Source organism: Rhinolophus sinicus, linkage group LG02, assembly GCF_036562045.2.
Source record: "Rhinolophus sinicus isolate RSC01 linkage group LG02, ASM3656204v1, whole genome shotgun sequence".
Classification (NCBI taxonomy): Eukaryota; Metazoa; Chordata; class Mammalia; order Chiroptera; family Rhinolophidae; genus Rhinolophus; species Rhinolophus sinicus.
Genome location: NC_133752.1, coordinates 74,614,835 through 74,635,883, shown reverse-complemented (window position 1 = coordinate 74,635,883; position 21,049 = coordinate 74,614,835). Strand labels below are relative to the sequence as shown.

Genomic DNA, 21,049 nt, shown 5'->3' with positions numbered 1-21,049 from the left:
CTGTACATATAAGGGATGTTTCTTCATCAAGACTGCAGAGCTGCTGGTATCTCTGTCAGTCCAATCACAACAATCACTCGTCTCTGCTTTTATTTTACTGTCTGTGCCTTCGGAGCTCCTAATGACTACCACTACTGATCACTTGTCCTCTCTCCAATCTGGTTTGCTACCTACCACTTCCGGTGGCTTTCAGAGGAAATTTGGCCTTTTTTTTCAGGCTACAACAACGAACAAAATTAGAAACACTTTCTCCCATGTAAACTGACAATTCTGCCTACTATGTATGTTGCTTAGGTAATAACAATTACTAAAAACAAAAAATTTCTTGCCGTTTGGAATGTTTTATTTCTGCATAATTTCAGGCCAGAGTCAAACTTGTAGCCTAAGTCTTCCAGAGGTCAGTCTCTGCTTGAGAGATGATTTCAGTCATTTTTTCCCAAAAGTTCTAAAGCACTGACATATTAAAAACTAAATCATTGTTATACTTATCTTTAAAGAGGTTAGTGTGGATTTAAAGTACATAATAAGCAGAGTAGCACAGTGGAAGCTTGCTGGACCCACAAAATACACAATAATATAGAATGCAAAAACTATTCTTCATAGTATTATTTATAATAGCAAAAATTGCAAACAACATAAATGTTCCTCAATAGAATGATTAAGTTATGAAAGGTCCCTATATTTTCACTGCATATTCATTTAAAACTTTTAATAACACGGGAAAACACTCATAACATTGCATGAAAAAAGCAGGAGACAAAATAATACACTGATTTCAACAAACGTGACTGGTGAAATATCTGGATTATGCGCTACTTTTACTCTATACTTTATACTTTTGCTTATTTTCAAAAAATGCCTACAATTTAAAAACTAAGAATATTCCCATTGCAAAGTTACTTTTAGTACTATTACTGCTAATGTTAACACACTATCCCTAGCTTGTTCTCAGTTGGCCAAAAATGCGGGGAAAGTCACCTTTATGTCTAATCATCAAGTTAAGCAAAAGCGTGACCCAGACTCGGTAGCTCAACCTGGAAGACGACCGCTGATACGACTTTTCTCCAGAACAGAGTAAGCAACAGGGAATCCTTTTTTTTTTAAAGTAAAGAATATGAAATGCTGACAACTTCCTGCACTGCCTCGTGGCATACATTTCTCCTGCCTTGTTTAATTCTTCTTTATATTTGTTTAGAAAAAGTAAAAGCAGCAATGCAATAACAATATCTAATACATTAAGGACTTACCAAATTCAACTGTCCTACATGATTTACCAGTTATAAATGAGCACATTTTATCATTTATATTCCAAAACATGTACCAAAGCCATCTACTACTCTCCACGTCCCCTGCCGACTACCATAGCCCAGCCACCATCTCGGTCACCTAGATCACGATAATGTAACAGCCACCTAATGATCTCCTTATTCACCTTCCCCTTTCCAATCCATGCTTCACAAAGTAGTCAGAGGGATATTTTAAAAAACATCGCCCTTTTTTTAACCTATGGCCTAAAAGGCTCTGAAACCTTTCAAACCTCATTTCACACCCCACCAGCCCAGCCCCCACAGCCGACCCCGGCCACGGCAGGTTTCTTTCTGCTCATGGATACCACTAGTCTGGCCTTCAGGGCTCCTATTTGCTCTGCCTAAATTGCTTTGCCCCAGTCTTCACCTGGCCTGCTCATTTTCATTTTTCATACCTTGGCTCAGTAACCACCTCCACAGAAAAGCTAGAGCTCCAGACCAGCATATCTGGCCCCTGCTGGCTACTTGCCAGTCCATCACCCTGCTTATTGCTTGTACAGCACTTAGCTATGTTTTCTCATTCCTAGCGTGTGCCCAATGAAGCCAGAAACTGTGTCTGTGTTGTTCAGCACTACACTGCCGGCAACTACAGACAATGCCTGGCATCTCTTTATTTTCTCCTTTAAATGTTTTCAGTATTAGTTTGACAAACAGGCATTTCATTTTTAAGTATGCAAATAAAGCAACTGTTTCCCTCAAGGTTTCCTACTTTGCTTGTTTTTGTAAGTTTTTCTCAGCCCCAAATTCTCCCACACAGGAATTTTAGAAGCATAAACTAAACTTTACTTCTTGACAAAGAAAAACATGTTTTTAGAATTTTCCCCCAAAGTTCTTCAACTATTGTTCTTACATGCATCCAACTTAAATAGTACTTTTTTTAAAATGATTTTTAAATTTTACCACAATTAATGGTTGTCCTTTTAAAAACTGTTTCAGTATTACTAAAACTAAGTTTTCACAAACAAGATTATTTTTAAAACCTACTGTCTGTAAGTGTAAACATTCCAAAGAACTTTGCAACGTCATTCTGAGTGGTGAGATAGGTAATTGTTATCTGTGGTTCACAGATGGATGAGACAAAGAGCACATAATTTTTGACATAATGACAGCTACAGAGAATTTGGATTACAAATTACACTATTTCAACTCCTTTTTACCAACACTTACAGGGCAGGTTAGCCTAAATTCAACAGCCACTATATCTAATTGAAGTGTAAAATGCTGGAATTGCTTGGTCAATAGAAGCAATTGTGCTAGAAGTTCATTTGAGTATTATGGAGTATACAGCATAACCACATAATTCATTTTGTTCACATGAGAACCAGGTATACTGCCAATACAGGCAAATACAAAAATTATACTTCTCCATCACCACCAAAAAGCCCCAAGAACAGTGCTGTTAAAATAAACGCTTCTTAAATTTTAAGAGCCAGTTTTTACATTTCCTGCAAATAAATTAATATATTCTTATTTGCATAACAGGTGTTAACACAGCATATATTACTTATAAACTTGAATGACTTGACTACAACTTCCAACTTCTACTGCAAGGTCACACACGTGCTACAAGTTTTTTCAAACATGGATTTTTGAGAAGTTTTTCTGTAAACACTCTTTACATCCCCAAGAATCTGGGGGATTAGATTAGAGGTGTTTGGTTCAGTTTTCTTCCTCATTGTTCCTATCAGTTCTCAAGTGTCAAGCTATGGCATCCCCAGCTATGGCCAAAACGGAGGTAAGCCTGATTACAACTTACAAGTTCAATGTTATTTTGGGAACTGTCGGACAATTTAAATTTGAGTCAGAAAAGGATGTTTAAGTAGCGGGATAAAAATTCTCGTCAATCACCTTTTTCTGGGTTACAGCTCCGGTAGACACTTTTTCACCAAAAAGATCGTTCAACGGAACTTGAGGTGTCTTGGGTTTTTTTGTGTTTTTTTTCGGTACAAAACTGGGCTCATTCAATGACTGTGGGATGGTCATACTCTCAACACGTATGATTCGTAAATGCTGAATAGCAAACCACTCCCAAAACCACCGCCTTCCTCTTCTTTTAGAAAATTTAAGAACACAAGTTGGGAATGAGAAGGGGGCAGGGCAAGAAAATCTACTCGGCCAAAACTACTCAGTGAAGGTGAGTCGGTGAGCTCAAAAGACCCAGTTTGTGGAGTCTCATTTCCCACTGCGGGGGGGCGGAGGGGGGTCACCGCCAGACACTGCGATGCGCACGTAACGTTTTATTTGGTACAAAGCGATCGCTCCATTGGATGCGACCCGGCCCGCTGGGGGCCCGCAACTTTTCTCGGGGGGCTGTGCTAGAATCATAGGCAAGAACAGGGTCAGAAAGGCCTGTCAGGAAGCCCCGCGGGCTGAGCGGGCCGAACCGCAAAGGCGGAGAGCGGAAAGGAAGGTTCCGGGGTTGGGGAAAGGCAAGCGGGCTTACTGCCCGAATCGAAGGGCCGAGCGCCGAACCCGGCCTGGTCCTCCAGTCTGGCGTCCGCGGTGTCAGCGGCCGGGGCGGGACACTCACCCTGTGGCTCACTGGAGACGCGGGCCGCCGCCCTGCAGCGCAGACGGAGCCGGCACAGAGAGGACCAGCTACATCTGTGGGCCGCAGCGGCGGCGGCCAAGCCCGGTAACATCCTGGCGGGGCAAAGGCGCCTACTCGGACACCGCCTCCTGCCTCCGCGCCGCAGCCGGCACCAACTGACTCCATACACAGGTCACCAGCGAACACACACGCCTGCGCCGCGGCAGGCGGCCTAAGTGACCCGGAAGTGCTAACGTCACTTAGCGACACCTGCCGAGGAGGCAGCGGAAGTGACATAGCGCGGAGCGCAAATCGCAAGGCTTTGCGTCCGCGGACCTGGACCCGGCGGCGTGGGGAGGGCGTGGGTGCGAGTGTCGTTTGGTGGGGGTCCTTCTTGTCTCCCTCCGCACCGGCACTTTCACGTCTTGCTTTGAAATCGTCGCGTAAATCGTTTGCCTCTTAACAGCCAAGAAAGCCTTAGGGGAAGTGACAGCTTCGGGGGGTCTCTGCGTGCTTCTCTTTTGCGGGCTGGAAACCTGGGCCGTGTGTTGGGAATAGGAGGAAAGGTGGGAAGGAAGGACGCTGGTCTTCTGAGTCTCTCTCTCCGGAGACTTTCCGGATGAGCCCAAACGGAGGCCAGCGTGTCCTCGGTTCTCTCCGAACCTTTACCAAAGTGCGTCGTTCTTCGCCTGTAACAGCGCTGTGTACCCGATACCCTGACGGCAAGTACCCACTTCGGAATCAGTTACTTGCCCTACTAACCTCTGAACCTCGGGTTCTCGTCTGTAATACAACAGAATAAGACTTTCATAAATTAAAGATTTGTCTGCGTAATCGAAGATGTGCAGACCTCGAAACAGGAGTCAGTCCGGTCCTAGAGTGAGAACAGAACCGTATTCACCGGGAAGTTAATTGTGTTTGTCGCTGACAGGCTCATTCCCCTCTTGGCTCAAACTCGGGAGAGTTGGCCTTTCTTGACCAGCCTTGCTTCGTTATTCTCTGCCTTGTGGCCTTGTATACATTTCTCCAAGACGCTTATCACTATTTGAAATTATCTGTTATTTTATTTTCTGTCTCTCAGAATAGAAAATAAGCATCCTGGTGTTGGAATCTTGTGTTTTGTACATTGCTGTTTGCCAAAGGCTAAAACAGTGTCTGGCACAAATAAATTAATTGAATGGTTTGTTTTAAAGTTAATCTGAGTCCCTTAACTACGGTATATTACTACACAATAACTTTCAAGGGGAAATAAATTAGCATGTTCCTAATTTTAAGAGAATCAATAGAGTCTTTTATGCTGATTGAGATAAGTACAACCAGCTTAATGAAGTCATGGTGATTAAATTATCACAAAATTGGTAAATTTAACTTCCTAAGACAAACGTAAACATTAAGTGGTTAAACTTAATGCTGTTCCATAAGTATTCATAACCTCAAGATGAGTTAAATCTGATTACTATTAAGAGATTTTAAGAAAGTCAACTTTATGATATAAAATACAAAAGGCTTAACTCTTAATTTCATGGTAACTGTAAGTTACCATATCATTAACTTTTGTTATAATGCTAATCTAAATGCTTTGGATTCTTAAAGTAGCCCCTGGTTTCAACAATCATTTTAATCAAAACTGATCAAAGCTTCGTACAGTTTATTAGGTACAACAGGATTTTAATTTTCCTTTTGTTTATATGTATTTTTTAATCATTTTAGAGGAATATTCATTTTGTGATTAAAAAAATTTTTCTAAATACAGTTTTTGCCGGGGGTTAAAATAATTTTAATAACACAGCTGTGTGATGTGTGTAACATACTGGTACATAGTACATTTTCACCACATGTTAGTTTTGTCCTACCTTTCTTTCCCCTGATATAGCTGGGCTATCACTTGACTTAGACACTATTAATTTTGATAAACCTCCAAAAGTCTTGACTTGCTAAAAAAGTTTGAAGAATAAAGTGGATCATGCTGTTATCTTGTTTAACCTTCATAATGCTGTATCCCATAATAAGGTCTCCAGGGACTTGGATTAAAATAACTCCTGCAGTTGTCTGTGTTTTACCTATGTTGTCCTCATATATACTTGTCCTACTGGATAGTTTTCAAATTTTCCCCAAGTGCTGAAAATAAGGCAATGTCAGTTTTAGAGTTCTTTAGGGAAGTTTTCTTTGACCCTAAATTCTTTGAGAAATCCCATCTTTACCAAGAGACTGCTTTAATGTTCCACTTGAGAGACATTCAGCAGCTACCTGTATGTTCTAAGTAGGTAAGATTCCAGCATCTATTGGAGGAGACAGAAAATTTTAAAGTAAACACACATCATTTCAAATAGTGATGTTAGTAGTAATATTGATCATTGACTAATTGCCACACCCTCTATGTGCATTATCTCTTAACACCTTAGCAAGTGTAGGCGTAGATAGATGAGGAAACTAAGGCACAAAGATCTTGCTCTTAACCACCACACTTTGTAAGTCAGTGGGCCTGTCCTTTGGAAGAAAATATGAGATCTTTCATGAGATGTGAATGCCAATGTGGCCTTTCATTGTTTCCTGAAATATACGTCAAGAGAGAGCATTTCCCCAGATTTTTTTACACCATTTTATGTGTGATCAACATATTAAATTGCCTGAATTTCATGAGGATTTGTGATACAAATAGATGCCTAAATATAGTTAACTATTAAGTCAGATAGATGGAAATAGAAGAAGGAAAGGGGTGAAGTGTCATTTGATGACTACCATACACCATAACTCAGGCAAGGTTTTCTATTAACTCTGAAGTTCCAACGTCTTTTGAAAATTCACTTCTATAACTGACGTGACAATTGCTTAGTTTCATCTTGCGTATAGCTTTGGGAAAAGAATGATTCTGATCATGAGACAAACTTGACTGTTTATCTGGAAAATTGACTTAAATAATCCATTAGTTAAAGTGAGCGGCTCTGTCATGAGCCTTACCAAACAAACTAATTTTGAACATAAATACTTGTTAGCATCATGTTGTTTTGCCTGCGGGATAGGGGAAGGAGGGAGCTTGCCCACCTGAAAACTTCAAAAAGAAAATGGCTTACACATGGATAAAAGGGAAAATACCTGGCCACACCAGGGTCATTCCCTGCTGTTGAACCATGATCAGAAGCAGTGTGGGTTTGTATGGACATATTTTGTATGTGTACAGGCAAACCTCTCCTAAATAAGCAAAGGAAGTGAAATGGGGGGGTGATATGGTTTCTGACCAGGTTACTAATCCTCACCTGTATTTTTGAGAGAAGTTGAGGGATTTTCCTGAGACCACTCAGCACGGTTGTGCTGAGTAGAACAAGGAGTTAGACTCAGGTCCTCTGGTTCCAAACCTGTGTATATACTTGAGTGAGCATAGCCGGGGACAAGGGGAAGGCAGGGGTTGGTTTCTGATGGAATTTCCCTCCACATTCTGTGAAGTTACTTGTGGGAATTTTATCACAATTATGTGACATAACCATATAGTACTCCATTACCATTAAACTAAGCTTCACTTTGTCACTTCCAGCCAGGAATAAAATCAAGAACGATTTCTCCAATAGTGACCACATTCCTGGGTCCTAGCGATCTTATTCAACTCTTCTTAGCTTCTTCAATAGCTCCTCCTCCTAAAATTCACCCTGTAAAGTGGAGAGTTTATATATAAATGTATTTCACCACACACACCCTTTCCTCAGAGGTCAGTGAACAAGATTTGGATTACAGTTATTACAGCTGGGAAAATCAACTTACTAAATACTCCTGGGAGCAAAAGAGAACTGTTTGATAACCTTTATCCTTGAGAGAAGCTGGGGACTTGAAAGCATGTAGATTTGGTACTTTTAGGGAGGGCAGCATTTGAGAAGAGAGTTTTTTCCCCCAAAGCCACAGGTTGGGGCACCAAGAGAAATTCTCATTAAGTTTCCCAAAATTTAACTTTTTATTGAAGTATAATACACAGAAGGCACAAGTCTTAAGGGCACAGCTCTAAGAATTTTAACTAGTGAACAAGACTGTAACCAGTATCCAACATTACCAGCTTCCCAGAAACCTCTCTTCTAGTCACTACCCTCCCACCCCTCAAGAGTACCATTTTATCCTGCTTCGAACAACATAGATTAATTTTACCTGTTTGAGGACTTTTATTTGCATGAATTATATACTCTGTACTCTTTAATAGTCCATATGCAAAAGTCCAGGTTTATTTCAACATTGTTTGTGGGACTCATTCATATTGTTGTGTTCATTCTCATTGCTATAAAGGATCCTGGTGTGATATCCCCCAGTTTATCCTTTCTACTGGTGATTAGCATTTGTAGTTTTTTTTTTGGAGCTATTACAAATTGTCGTGGACATATGTATGCATTTCTGATGGATATATTCCTAGGACTGAATTTATTGGTCATAGGATATGCAAACTTCCTACTTTTCCAAAGTAGTTGTACTAATACACACTCCCCACAGCAGTGTGTGAAAGTTCTGTTTGCTCACAACTGCACCAACATTTGCTACTATCTTTTATTATTTTAGCCATTATGGGGGTATGGAGTAGTATGGCATTGTGATTTTAATTTGCATTTCCTTGATGATAAATGAAGTTGGATGCCTTTTCAAATGTATATTGGCCATTTGGATATCCTGTTTATATCCAATTGCTCGCCTTTCTTTTAGGTTGTGTTTTTCTTATTGATTTGTAGGAGCTCTTAATATATTCTGGAAACAAGTCCTTTGTTGGATATATGTACTACAAATATCTTCTTCCACTCTGTCCGTGGTCTTATCATTTTCTTAGTAGTGTCTTTTGATGAAAAGAAGTTCTTAATGTTAAATTATCAATTTGTCGAAATTATCAATTTGTTTCATTAATAGTTAATATCTTTTGTGTTCTGTTTAGGAAATTTGTACCTAATCCATGTTACTTGTAAAGTTTTGCAGTGTCTTGAAGAAGAGGAGACTGATCTCTCCACCCCCATTTGGATGTTTTCTTAGCCACCAAGCTTGCTGACCTGTCGCAGTGCTGTGAATTTGGAGGAAATTTTGAGCACTGGGGAGAGATGGTACAGGGACCAGAGAGAATTCCTGTGATCTATATAGACTTTGGATCCTGTCTGATGCTACAGACCTCAGAGTTGGCATCACGGAGAGTAAATGAGGCTGAGGCCTGTAGACTGGCCATGAAACACCATAGCATCGGGCAAGAGGTATGTATGTATCCAAAAAATGTAGTTCACCACTGTCACATGAGAGTCAGCTGCCAGATACAGCAAGTCTTGCAAAGAGCTAGCTACCAAAGCATAGGGGGCTGCTTGGGACCGAGTTTCTCTTCAGTGGGGCCTGTTGGGGTCCCCATACATCCTCACTGACAATGAGCTAGATAAACCACAATGCACTACAGAAAGGGGACAGCCCCTCACCATAGTCAGGCACTTAAGGTAGTGCCTATTTTTCCTTCCTGACCTGACCCCACCATCAAAAGAGCAAGCAGGCCTTCCCCTTAAATGTTAAATGACTTTTGATCTACATTCCTAAAAGGCTATTTCAGCCTCTAGGATCCTTTCCCTCTCTTTATAAATCTCCATGCTCTATCCCCAGCATTCCACTCAGTTTCCTTATCCATTTCCTCTCATTTTTCCGTGTGTACCCTCACAATGCTGCCCCTCCTGCCTTCCAGCCTGCCTGCCCCAGCCCCAAGTCTCATGTTCCCCAGCATAACCACATCATGTTGCCTTTGAAGCAGGGGTTCTCAACCAGTGGCAACTTTTGGCACTGTCTGGAGACATTTTGGTTGTCACAGCTAGACACTTCTGGCATCTAGTTAGTAGAGGCCAAAGATACTACTTAACATCCTACAGTGCCCACGGTAGCCTGTCACGGTAAAGAATTACACCCCCCGAAATGTCAGTATTGCCACTATTCTGAAACCCTGCCTCAGAGTCACAATTCAGAACTACATGTTCAAGGCAATGTCCACCAGCTTCTACCAAGTGTGTGTGTGTGTGTGTGTGTGTGTGTGTGTGTGTGTGTGAATTTTTAAAAATTCCTTCATCCTTACACATGCATCTTAATACTGAGTTTTTCTCATCCACCAACTCTGTTCACACCTGAAGCCACTTCCTCACTTCAGCATCTCTGTTGGGAATCAGGGAGAGGACAGGAGGTAATATCCCTCATCTTCTTGCCTTAAATATCTATGTAAGTGGAGATAGAAAAGTAAAAAGATAAACGGCTGGATTCTTTCTCTATTTTATTCTCAACCTCTTGCGAACCCATCTTCCAACTATTTCAGCAGCATGGACATGCTTCTTTATAACTTCTTTGCTCCCACCAACTTGACTACACTTTCTCCTAATACCTCGTATGTTCCTTTTCTTTGGGTTGCTTGCTGGAAATATTTTGCTCTGACTATATATATCCATCAGATTTCTGTGAAATTTTACACTAATTATTTGCTCTTTCTAAAAATATCCAGGCCTTTTTAGCCCCCCCCCCCCTTTTTTTAAAGAGGTGAATTGAGTCAATTCTGGTATTAATTACTTCTGGACACAAGCAGCTATATAGAAATTGAAAAGGGAGGAAAGGAATCCTGTCCCTGCCCTGTTTCCTGGTTTAAAAGGAGTCAACTTTGGAGAAGGGAGACCAAAGTATGGTTTGTAACAAGCTGAAAATACACCCTTGAAAGCCGAGGCCTAAATGGTGCCCATGAAATGGTAAACAAGCTTGACTGTGGCTTTGGCTTATTTACAGTATCAAATGAATCAATTGAAGAATTTTCACATTTCTCTTTATATTTAAACAAAAGTAGACCTTTAAGAGCCATAAGACTTTCCAAAGAATAGAGGTAAATGGAGGAATTTAATAAATAGAAAAGAACTAAACAAAAAATTTAAAAATAAGCAGCAAAAATGGTTTTTAAAATTTTGGCAAGTGTCAAAAGAATAATTACTAAACCCACATGGCTGACAAATGAATCGCAATCAGAGGCCAGAGTACAAAAAATATAATTATTCATTAACTTGCACCGTAGCATCTGCTCCCTGTTATTTCAGCAACTGAATTATGCAGTGATGCCAGTGAATTCTAAACTTGAAACACATAATAATTTAGTAGAGTCATTCCTGTTCCATGCTTGCAGAAAGGAAAAAACGAGAAAGGGAGGGAGTAGGGGTAGGATAGAAAGAAGGAATGAAGGTATAGAAAAAATGGTTTAGTGGCGTCCAGACTAGTCATAGAATCTAATACACCATGTGAACTTGGCAGCAGGCTGCTCACTGACCTAGCTGTTGAATACAGTGGTTTTTATGGTACCAGATGAGAAGCTCTGAGACAATCCAGTATTTTACACCCCTGCTGCCTTTTTTGATAATGGGCTCATACTCTTATTCCTTTTCCATAAGAAAGCGTCAAGTTATTTAGTCACTCTATGCCCCCAACCAAGAAGTACAAGTCCATGATGGAAAGAAACCATACTCCAGGCAGTGGGTTTTGGCTATTATTTACCAGGATGTCAAAAGAGAAAATATGCAACTGATAAGACTTAGAGCCAAGATCAGGAATGAAGAAATATAAATTTAAGATTGTTTAACAGTTGCTATTGGAAACAAATTCTGGATTAAACAAAGTTTTTAACTAAATTCAGGTCTCCTGGAATTTTTTTTTTTTCTAATGGTAGAACTTAGTGCCAGTGAAGGACATTTATATTTTGTGGCTGCCCAGCATATTTTGAACATACTTGCAATATCTGGGGAATTTCCTATCTTGTCCCACCTTTCCTTTACCACTCCCCCCACCCAAAGTAGACACTGGAACTTACTTTTCCAGGTTCCTTTGCAGCTAGGGCCCACAGATGTGACAGAGGCTCTAAGCAACCATCAGAAATTTATGAGAGGCTTCAATTTGAAAGAAAAAAAATGGGAAAGCAAGGCATCTCATGGAATATAGTTTGGCAAGGGAAGAGATGTAAGGCAGATACATCTGGTTTTCGGAGGTAATAGGGACAGACGTCAGCACTAGTGATGACTGCCTCCAGTGGAAACTGCAATAAGAAGCGCCATTGTTCCTGGTTATATACCTTCTAAGCCTGATCTCCCCTCCTTCTAGATTTTGTCAGCTACCTGATAGCCTTTGAAAAAAATTCCTTTTCTGTTTAACTAACTAGGATGGAGTTTGTTCAAGCATTCAGTGTGTATTCATTGAGTTCCTACTGTGTTCTAGGAACTGGCCTTTAGCAATGAAAAACCAACATGATTCTTCTCCTACTGAATCTTACACACTGGTGGGGGAGACAGGTGAGCACTATAAAAAAAGATAAATAATATAGAGAAAAATAAAGCAGGGGAGGAGGAGAAGAAATGCCAGCGTAGAGGTAGAGTGTAGCATATTTAAATAGGATGGTCAGGAAGGGTCTCACCAAAGGAACATTTGAATAAAGATCTGAAAGAGGCTAAAGGAATGACGTATGGTTATCTAGGACAACGTTCTAGGGAGAAGGGACACAAGGAGTATTTGTGTGCTTGGCGCATTCAAGGAAGAGCAAGGAAGCCAGTGTGGCTAGAACAGTGAACGAGGGGAAAAGTAGGAGGTGAGGACCCAGAGGAGAGTGATCAAGCAGGTGCTCGTCACTGCAAGGGCTTCAAGAATGAAAGCCACTGAAGGATTCCGAGCAGAGGAGGCGTGTTCTGCTATATGATTTAACAGGATCATTGAGATTGCTGCATTGGGAACAAATCGGACCAGGGGTGGGCAAAAGCTGTAGAAAGAGAAAAATGAAGAAGCTATTGTAACAGTCTAGGTAAAAGATGAAGGTGTTTTGGCGCATGGTGCTAACTGAGGTGGGTGAAGAAAAATAGTCCCAATTCTGGATATATTTTGGAGGTGTAACAGTCTGTTGACAGATTGGTTGGAGGACATTCTGATGACCTAATACTTCTGACAACCAGAATTAGCATATGTAATTGAATGTGTTTTATAAGAATCAGAAGGCAGAAATGTATGTAGTCTCAACATTAATAGATAAGCTCTCTCACATTGAGATAGACCTTTAAAGTTAACACTATCTGATACAGATAATGACGTAGCTCATTACTCTGCTGAAGTCATTTAAAAAATATTTTCAGTGCTTCCTATGTGCAAGACATGGTAATTTGGTAACTTTGCCAAAAATTTAAATAGCACTAGAGTTTACAGAGCACCTTAACATTCATTATTAAACTCAAAACCACCTTAAAAGTTAGGTATTACCTATTTCACAGATAAGGAAACAGACCTACAAATGGAAGTGACTTGCCTCAGGTCACCTACTAGTAAGTGTCAGAGTATAACAGGGCAAAAACTTCACTTCTTTAAAATGACTTTCTCTTGACTCAAACTGGCCTTGTTAGTCTAATAGCTCCATGACTCACTTGCTTCTTTCCTCATCCTTCCACCGGTGCACACACTGCAGGACCACTCCCTTAATTAAGCCCTTAGGACATCAGATATTGGTCAGCATTAAACAGTCTTAGGACCACAGCCTCAGGACTGTTGACCCAGAGTTTCAGTCAAACTAAAGATAACGTCTTGACCTCAGCTGTGTCTCAGCTCTAGACCCATGAAGGTGGGATGAGCCTCCTTCGAGACCAGACAGAACACCACCATGACTGATATCAGGCCTTCATGCAATGATCAAATGCCTCCTACCCTATCCCTGACCAATCAGTAGAGCCCACGACCCCAACTCCCTTAGCTGCCAATGACTAATGATATTTCCCCTAGAGACCATGGGGAGCCAGGTCTTTGAGCGCTGGCATCATTTCCTTAAATCTTTACTTTGCTGCAGCCCCGTTCCTATCTCATTTGGCTTTGATGCACATAGGCAAACAAGCCCCTTTTCAGTTTGGTTAGGAGAGCCAGCCTTGAACAAAGCCAGATCCTTTAACTCACTGCTGAAAATGCCATATCATTGCCACACTCTAATGTGACATTACACCATCTCCTAAATTTCCCTTTTATTTCTTAGTTATCAAATACTTTGTACATATTTATCTCGAACACTAAGCCCATATACTGTGTATGGAATTGTGTCCCCTCCGCCAAATTCTTATGTTGAAGTTGTGGTGCGGGGAATTAATTTTCCTATGTTTCTAAGTTTTTCTGGCTGGACTAATCAAATTAACATAAGAGAGATTAACAGGAGAAAATGTCGAAATTTATTACATATGTACATACAGGGGTTCCATAAGAATGTGAGACCCAAGGACAGACAGTGCTGGTAAGGCTTATATGCCATTTTGAGCTAAGGAGGGAAGGGGAGGTTGTGGTTTGGGACTTCCAAGAGCAGAAAGGCAATTCACATGGAGATGGCAAAGCAAATGCTTGGTAAATAAACGTTTGCAGGGCCTTCATTAACAATGGGACACAGAGAGGGCTGATTAAATGGGTCTTGCTATGTTCTTCCCTATCACACACTAGTTCTTATTAAACTATAGTTATCTATGGTAATAGTGCCCTTCCCGGAGCAGATCTGTATCTAAATTCTTTTAGGCAATTAGGGGGAAGGTCAAAGGTCTCTCCTGATTCTTTTCTTAAAAATAACCAGTTTAAAATAATCAATATCCCAAAAGGCATGTTTCGGGGTGGCAAACTCTACTTCCCCTCAAAGTCCTCCTAACCCCCAATGTGACTATATTTGAACATAGGCCTTCATGAGGTCTTTATGTTTAAATGACGTCATAAAAGTAGTATTCTAAGCCAATAGGATGGGCGGCCTTTTAAGAGGAGGAAGAGAGAAATAGCTTTCTCCCTCTCTCCACATACATGTACCTGAACATACAGTGAGGTGCTGGCTACCTAAAAGGCAAGAGAAGAGGCCTGAGAATGAAATCTACCCTGCTGGCACCTTGATCTTGGACTTCCAGTCTCCAGAAGTGTGAGAAAATTAGTCACCCAGTCTACGGTATTCTGTTATGGTAGCCCAGGCAAACTAATATACTGTATTACAGAAGAGAAAGGTGGTTTAATCTATAACAAAACAGTCTTAATGTTAGCCAATTTAATGTACATACAAAGTCCCAAAGACTGTTAAATTATAACTTCCTTTTTCAGGCTAAGTAATCCAAACTACACAAAGTCCACAAATCCATAAGCCAGCGGAGACTAGTCTCTCACTGTTTTAAATCCATTCAACTTACCCCTAAACTCCATTCACAGCCATGGAGTCTCAGTCCTACGCTCTGGAGGAATAACATGGTAACACCAAGGTCACCAGAGAATCTCCAGCAATCTCCATACCTTCAGTATCTGCATTGTCCAATATATTAGTCACTAGTCATGTAGAGAGGAATGTTTAATCTATGGCTAGTCTGCACTGAGATGTTCTGTAAGAATAAAATACCAGATTTTGAAGACTTAATATGAAAAAAAGAATGTTAAATATATTAATTGTTGAAAAGATAATATTTTGGATATAGTGGGTTAAATAAAACATTAAACAAATATTCCACCAGTTTCTTTTTACTGTTTTTAAGGTGCTACTAGAAGTTTTTTAATTACATATGTGGCTCACATTTGTGTCGTGCATTGTATTTCCATTGGACTGCTCTGAACACACACAGTCTCAGTTTTTTGATGTACTCACTCTTTCCTTGAAGTCCCACCTCCAGCTCTTCTTGGGTCTTGCCTCCAAAGGATGTTGTCAATCTTTCTCTGTGCCAAGTGGTTCTGTTATTGATAGCGGGCAGCTTTCGGAACTTGAGTGTGCATGAGGCAAGGGGGAAAGTCCTCATGGGATGATGACCCCCAGATAAAATATCTAATGCAGTGAGATCTTTCCTTATTGCACTGATACTTTTTTTCTCCTTCAATACCTTAGGTAACATCACTTTAACGACACCTCTGGAATTACTCAAGCATTCTAGAAAATGGAAGGGAATGGCAGGGAAGAAAACCCCATCCCATCATACAGACATTAATTATTTTGATTCTATAGTACTGTTTTTCAAAAGACAAAACAGACATGAAGAGAGGTTAAATGCCATTACCCAGGGTCACAGATCTGTATGACGAAGGAACAACTGAAACTTGGGTTCTGACCTTTATGCTCTTAAAATTATATCACAATGTCATGTAATCTCTAAAATTTAAACTTTGACGATTTAAAAATTTACAGTATCTGGGTAGGGAAGAAAATGGGAGATGGTCATCATTACAAATATCAATTATTACTAAACAGAACCTGGAAAATAATTAGTTATTTTCTTACTGTTCTTACTGTTATATAGATAAGTGGGAAATTATATTAACTATTCAATTTATTCAATAAAGCACTCCACAGAATTGTTCTAAATTACAGCCAAAATGTTTTCAGCCCTTTTATAGGAAGCACTATATTAAGCACTCTGTGCTTAAGCTCATTTTATCACCTTGCAATGTACGGGGTACTATTACCCGCATTTTATAGGATAAACAGAGATCACACAGCTAAACAGTGACTGAAACCAGGTCTGTCAGACTTCAGAGCCCTAAAACTTGGCCAAGCTCTCCTGCCTTCCAATGATAATGGTCTCATCTCCACTATCTCCTAGGTGTCTCACTTACAATAACAATTAAGTCTCCCAATTTCTGGCAGATTCCCTAAAGAAGCCAGAATTGTAATTCTGGGCCTCATTCTTTGCACATTACAGATCAGTTTAGTTTCGAGCATTTCATACACTATTTTTGCATCCTTATGCATTCATTTGGGATAGTTTAGAAAGAGCATGTTTTGGAGAGGACTTAATCATTTACTGATTTTGAAGATGTACTTCTAGAACTCTTATAAGTTAGAGGCTGATCTGATTTTACTAAGTAATAGCATTTTTGTTTTCTGTCCCTTGCATAAGCCTTTATGTTCCTGGAATTTACCTAAGTATAAAAAACCCAACTGTCAACATAAAGTTGTGTACTTTACTGAGGAAAAAGGGGGAAAAAAATTATCTTAACAGGTCCAAAGTTTCTTTTTTGCCCAGAAAGATGTTGACAGAAAACACGGTAATGTAAGTTTTAACAATATTGATTCATCCAGTAGGATGTTGAGGGAAGTTCTTTAAATTTCGAGAGTCCCAGAATCTCCTAAGGTAAAAATCAGAAGCATAACATAAAACGTAGCTATTTGTACAAACCTTTACAGCGTACAAATATGTTCACCTCAAACAATCCTCCACATAATTCTCTACCGGCCACATTCTACAAATGAGGAAATTGAGGCCCAGGGAAATGAAGAGAATGTCTCCAGGTTGGAAGCACCATTTGTGGACTTTGTGACATTATCCTGATATTGTATGTATTTGTAACTCAAGAGCCCGGAGAATGTGGTGAAACATTTATTTACTTTTCTCATGGAGTCTCTTATCAGATTATATCACACAGTCCAGGTCAAATAGACAGTAGTTCCATTTCTATCTTGGCTCCTTGCCTCTTCACCATCTCCTTCCTTCTATCCACCCGTTCTCCCCAATCTTTTCTTGCTCCCTGCTTTCCATGAGGTTCCCATCTCTATCTTGGATGGGCAATAAAGGATCTTTCAAGTCTCATCCATCTTTGGAGAAAGCTTTGGGTCCTTCAAATTCTTCAGAATAAAACTGTAACAAACAAACTTTTCTCTGCTGAACTGGTTCTCAAATCTCAAAGCCTGACTTTGGACTGATTTGTTTCTGGTAGTGTGGTCAACTAGACACACCCAATTATCTTTCAGCTAAAATCAAACCTAAAAATAAAGTAGGAAGAAAACGCAAACACTCTCCCTCCCAACACACCATAAAAGCAACCCCAAGATGGCAAAATACAAAGAATTTTCAGAATGAGCAAATACACATAAGTAATCTATTCTAGCTCCTAGTTAAACTTAGTTTGGGACACTGAATGCAGGAGATAAAGAGGGCCCACCCAAGAAGGGGAATCTAATAGGATATGTTTGCATAACAAACCACTGCACTTGAAGTCCAAAGCAACAGCTAGTAAAGTGCCCTTTTTCTACTTTGGTGCCAAGTGGAGAGAAGAAAACCACAAGTCATAACCACAAGTCAGTACTCGTAACAATGTGCACCAAATTTCTATTTCCTGTAAAAAAACAAAATCTAGAGCTAAAAATTTAAAGTAGTTCCAGTTTGGTAAGTGCCCCAATGCACCTGGCAGAAGCAAATTTAAATCCTTTTAACCTCAAACTTACCAAGTATGCATGTTCAAATTTCTGAAGTTTAATGAAAAAAAAAAAGAAAAATAGTAGCAAGTGTGTATAAATTGGTGGATCAGGGAAATGGGATGGAAAAGCATCTAATCAAGTAAAAAACAAAACACAAAGATTATACAGAAATGACACTAAAATAACCACTATTAAGTTCTATCGATGTCTGTGATTGATAAGGTATTAATTCAAAGAAAATAATTTGAATATTTGGTGTAAATGGTAACGCAATACTTTTTTTTCTTGGCATGGAAGTTAGGAGATCCATTTATAAAGAACCTTTATTGATAACCAAAAAAAAAAAAAAATGTTCATTTACATAAGAGTTATCTCCTCTTATCCTTGCTCAAATCTTTGAAGACATGTGAATGTCTAAGATGACCTGAGGTTCGGCTAACAGCAAATATATGGAGGATCTCCTAAGTATTGAATCATTTATTCTACAAATTTCAAAAAAGAATTACGTGAATATCCATTACGATGATATCCCAAAGTACATCCATGTGAGACAGCACAGGGAATTGGGCCAAGGGCCCAAGGAATGCCAGATGGCCAGGAGGAACGCGGGGTACGCTGACCACAAGAATGCCACCACTCCATCACCCCTTACACAAAAATGCAGAAATAGTTGATTATTTTCTCCCTTCTAACCATTTACTTCCATACAGATGTAAAACCACTATTACACATGCGCAGTTGATCAAGGTTTGACCGCTATACGGACCTTCGCGGGTGGCGATAGTGAGCAGTCCGCCACCTTGCCTCACGGCGCAGGCTGAACATGGTTACCAGACGACGGAACGGGTAAAGCAAGCCGGCCCGTTCCCACCAGACCACTTTGTCCTCAGCTTATAGAAGCTGCCAAGCAGAGCCAGCCACCGAGTGGGTTCGGAGGACCTTTCCTCTGTGCTGCCTCCCTCGTGCTTTACCATAAGCTTAATAAAAATCTGTCTGGAAATATTTCTGGGGTTTCCTCTTGATTTCTATCATGGGGAACCCAAGTACTCCAACAGTGGTAATACATGGGCTGCTGTTTCTAAGAGTCACTTAGACTATAAAAATGCACACTCACTCAGTGAACATGGTCTGAAAGAGGGTTGTAGTATGATTTCCTTCATAAATTGTTAGGAATTACCGCTGACTTGCCCGTGGAATTTTGGTTTCTCAGTCTTAAAATATCCGAGATAAAGTCTCTACTTGTCTCATAAATGGAAAAAATTATTAGCTTACGTAGGCATCTTGAAAACTGATACTAATTATTAACCAATGATAATGGCCTAAAAACTTATAACATTAAAAGGTTGAAATCATTAGCCCTTTATAACCTTTATTAGGTGTTCAATGTAAAAAACAACAGGAAATAAAATCAAGAGCCAAGCTAAGTTTCTTTCCCCCTCCACCCCTATGGTTTCTCAATACATGCAAAATGACAGCCACTAGAATTATGTTTCAGAAAACTTGCCACCCGGGTGTCAGGTTTGCTTGTAATTAAAATAAGATTCTAATGTCTTAAAATTTGAGAATCTGGTAACTAACAGTATATAGAAAATAAACTAAAAAAGATTTTATAAACCTGCTTCAGGTTATTTGTACATTTTAATGTCAAAAGTTTAAAAGATATTGATGCTACTGAAAGCATATTAGTACTATATAACTATTATATAATTATAGCTGCCACAAAACCATTTTAGAAAAGTATAATGAAGATAAAAAACCAGGTATGTAAGCCTTACATATTCTTTGACTTCACTACAATATTAAAGACAAAGAAAAAAAAACTCCCCTGTATGTTCCACTTATTAGGGTAAATACTTACTTTGAAAACATTTTATTCCCAGCAATATATCCATAACTAAAAATACAAAAGGGCCCAAATTAAAATATATTTCTAACAAATGTTCTAATATTTTTGTAAGAAATGTTCTTTTATTTTGAAATTGAGGATTGTCTTCAGAAAAAGGAAATACAAAGTTCATACAAAAAACACTGACTCAAAATAAGCCCAACAGTACAAGAAGCCCAAAAAGGAAGTTTTAGCCTTTTAAAGGGGCAAAAAGGAAATTTCTAAATATTTCAAATGATGAACTATATGCTTTGGATATTACTAAATTGTACTACAAAATATGAACTCGATAATTCATAGTATCAAGGATCATTACTTCCTATAGGAGAATCCTGCATATATAATTGTATCCTCTATGAGTTGAAAAAAAAGATAACCTATTTTATTCTGAATCACTGCAAGTTTCTTTTCTTTGTCCTGAGGGTTTTTGGTTTGTTACTTAAATGAAATGGCCTATTACACTTGGAGCTCCAGGTAATAATGATTGTAGAGCTCCAAATTTGAAGAATTTAATGAAAAAAAATATTACATACTGGATATTTTATATTTTAAAAATAAACTGGGACTAAATTGACCTGAATCTCACAATTTGGAATTTAGTTTTAAAGGCAATTTAACAAGAACAATGTTTCTAATATTAATTTAGTGGCATAGCCCCAGATTATTTACCTCCTTCTTTGGTTAACAGCACTCCGTTTGAAGAACTGACCTGCCCCTAGTTTCTGGTGAGACCGCCAAAGTCCCATACTCCCATGTTGTGAATGAAAAATCATTAGATACACACACTATCTCCTTTAGAAAGTATAGAGTAGGAAGGCAAAATCTCCCTTCCTATCACTGTGACAAGAGGGTGGTAGTCTCTCTTTCTCTGAGGGCAGCAATATAGGGAGAAAGGTCTTCCTTTAACTGAAAAATGCTAGAATTTCCCCCTCCCTTCATTTTATGGTTATTGTTATAAAATCGGGTAAACCTTTTTCGTATCAGGCAGAGCGTTATTTTTTAGTCAATCACGTTTAGTCATCCAGTCTAAAAGACCTATGTTAATTATTTTTTATATTGATCTTAGAAAGGGTTCTTATCTTTCAGAAAACATAATGAAAATTTTACTAAGTGATATAAAAGAATGTGAAATTATTTAAACCAGAAGGGAAAGTGCAAGGGGTTAGGCTAGGCAG

The 21,049-nt window shown here is 39.3% G+C and overlaps 1 protein-coding gene and 1 long non-coding RNA gene across 4 annotated transcripts in view; one reads left to right on the top strand and one right to left on the bottom strand.

Annotated features, from left to right (window-relative positions):
- The window catches only part of SLC30A9 (solute carrier family 30 member 9), a 64,919-nt gene extending 60,949 nt beyond the window's left edge, over positions 1–3,970 (bottom strand). For both annotated transcript variants that reach the window (XM_019751918.2, XM_074324618.1), the window contains exon 1: positions 3,838–3,970. In XM_019751918.2, the coding sequence (XP_019607477.1) occupies positions 3,838–3,949 (112 nt within the window). In that variant the 5' untranslated portion in view covers positions 3,950–3,970. The remainder of the gene's footprint in view (positions 1–3,837) is intronic.
- Positions 3,971–4,188: 218 nt separating this feature from the next.
- Positions 4,189–18,901, top strand: LOC141569978 (uncharacterized). 2 transcript variants are annotated; one of them, XR_012493733.1, is made up of 3 exons: positions 4,189–4,559; positions 8,732–9,038; positions 18,700–18,901. It is a non-coding gene; the product is annotated as an uncharacterized LOC141569978 (long non-coding RNA). The 2 variants fall into 2 exon arrangements; XR_012493734.1 differs by lacking the exon at positions 18,700–18,901 and adding an exon at positions 14,647–15,541.
- Positions 18,902–21,049: the final 2,148 nt, after the last annotated feature.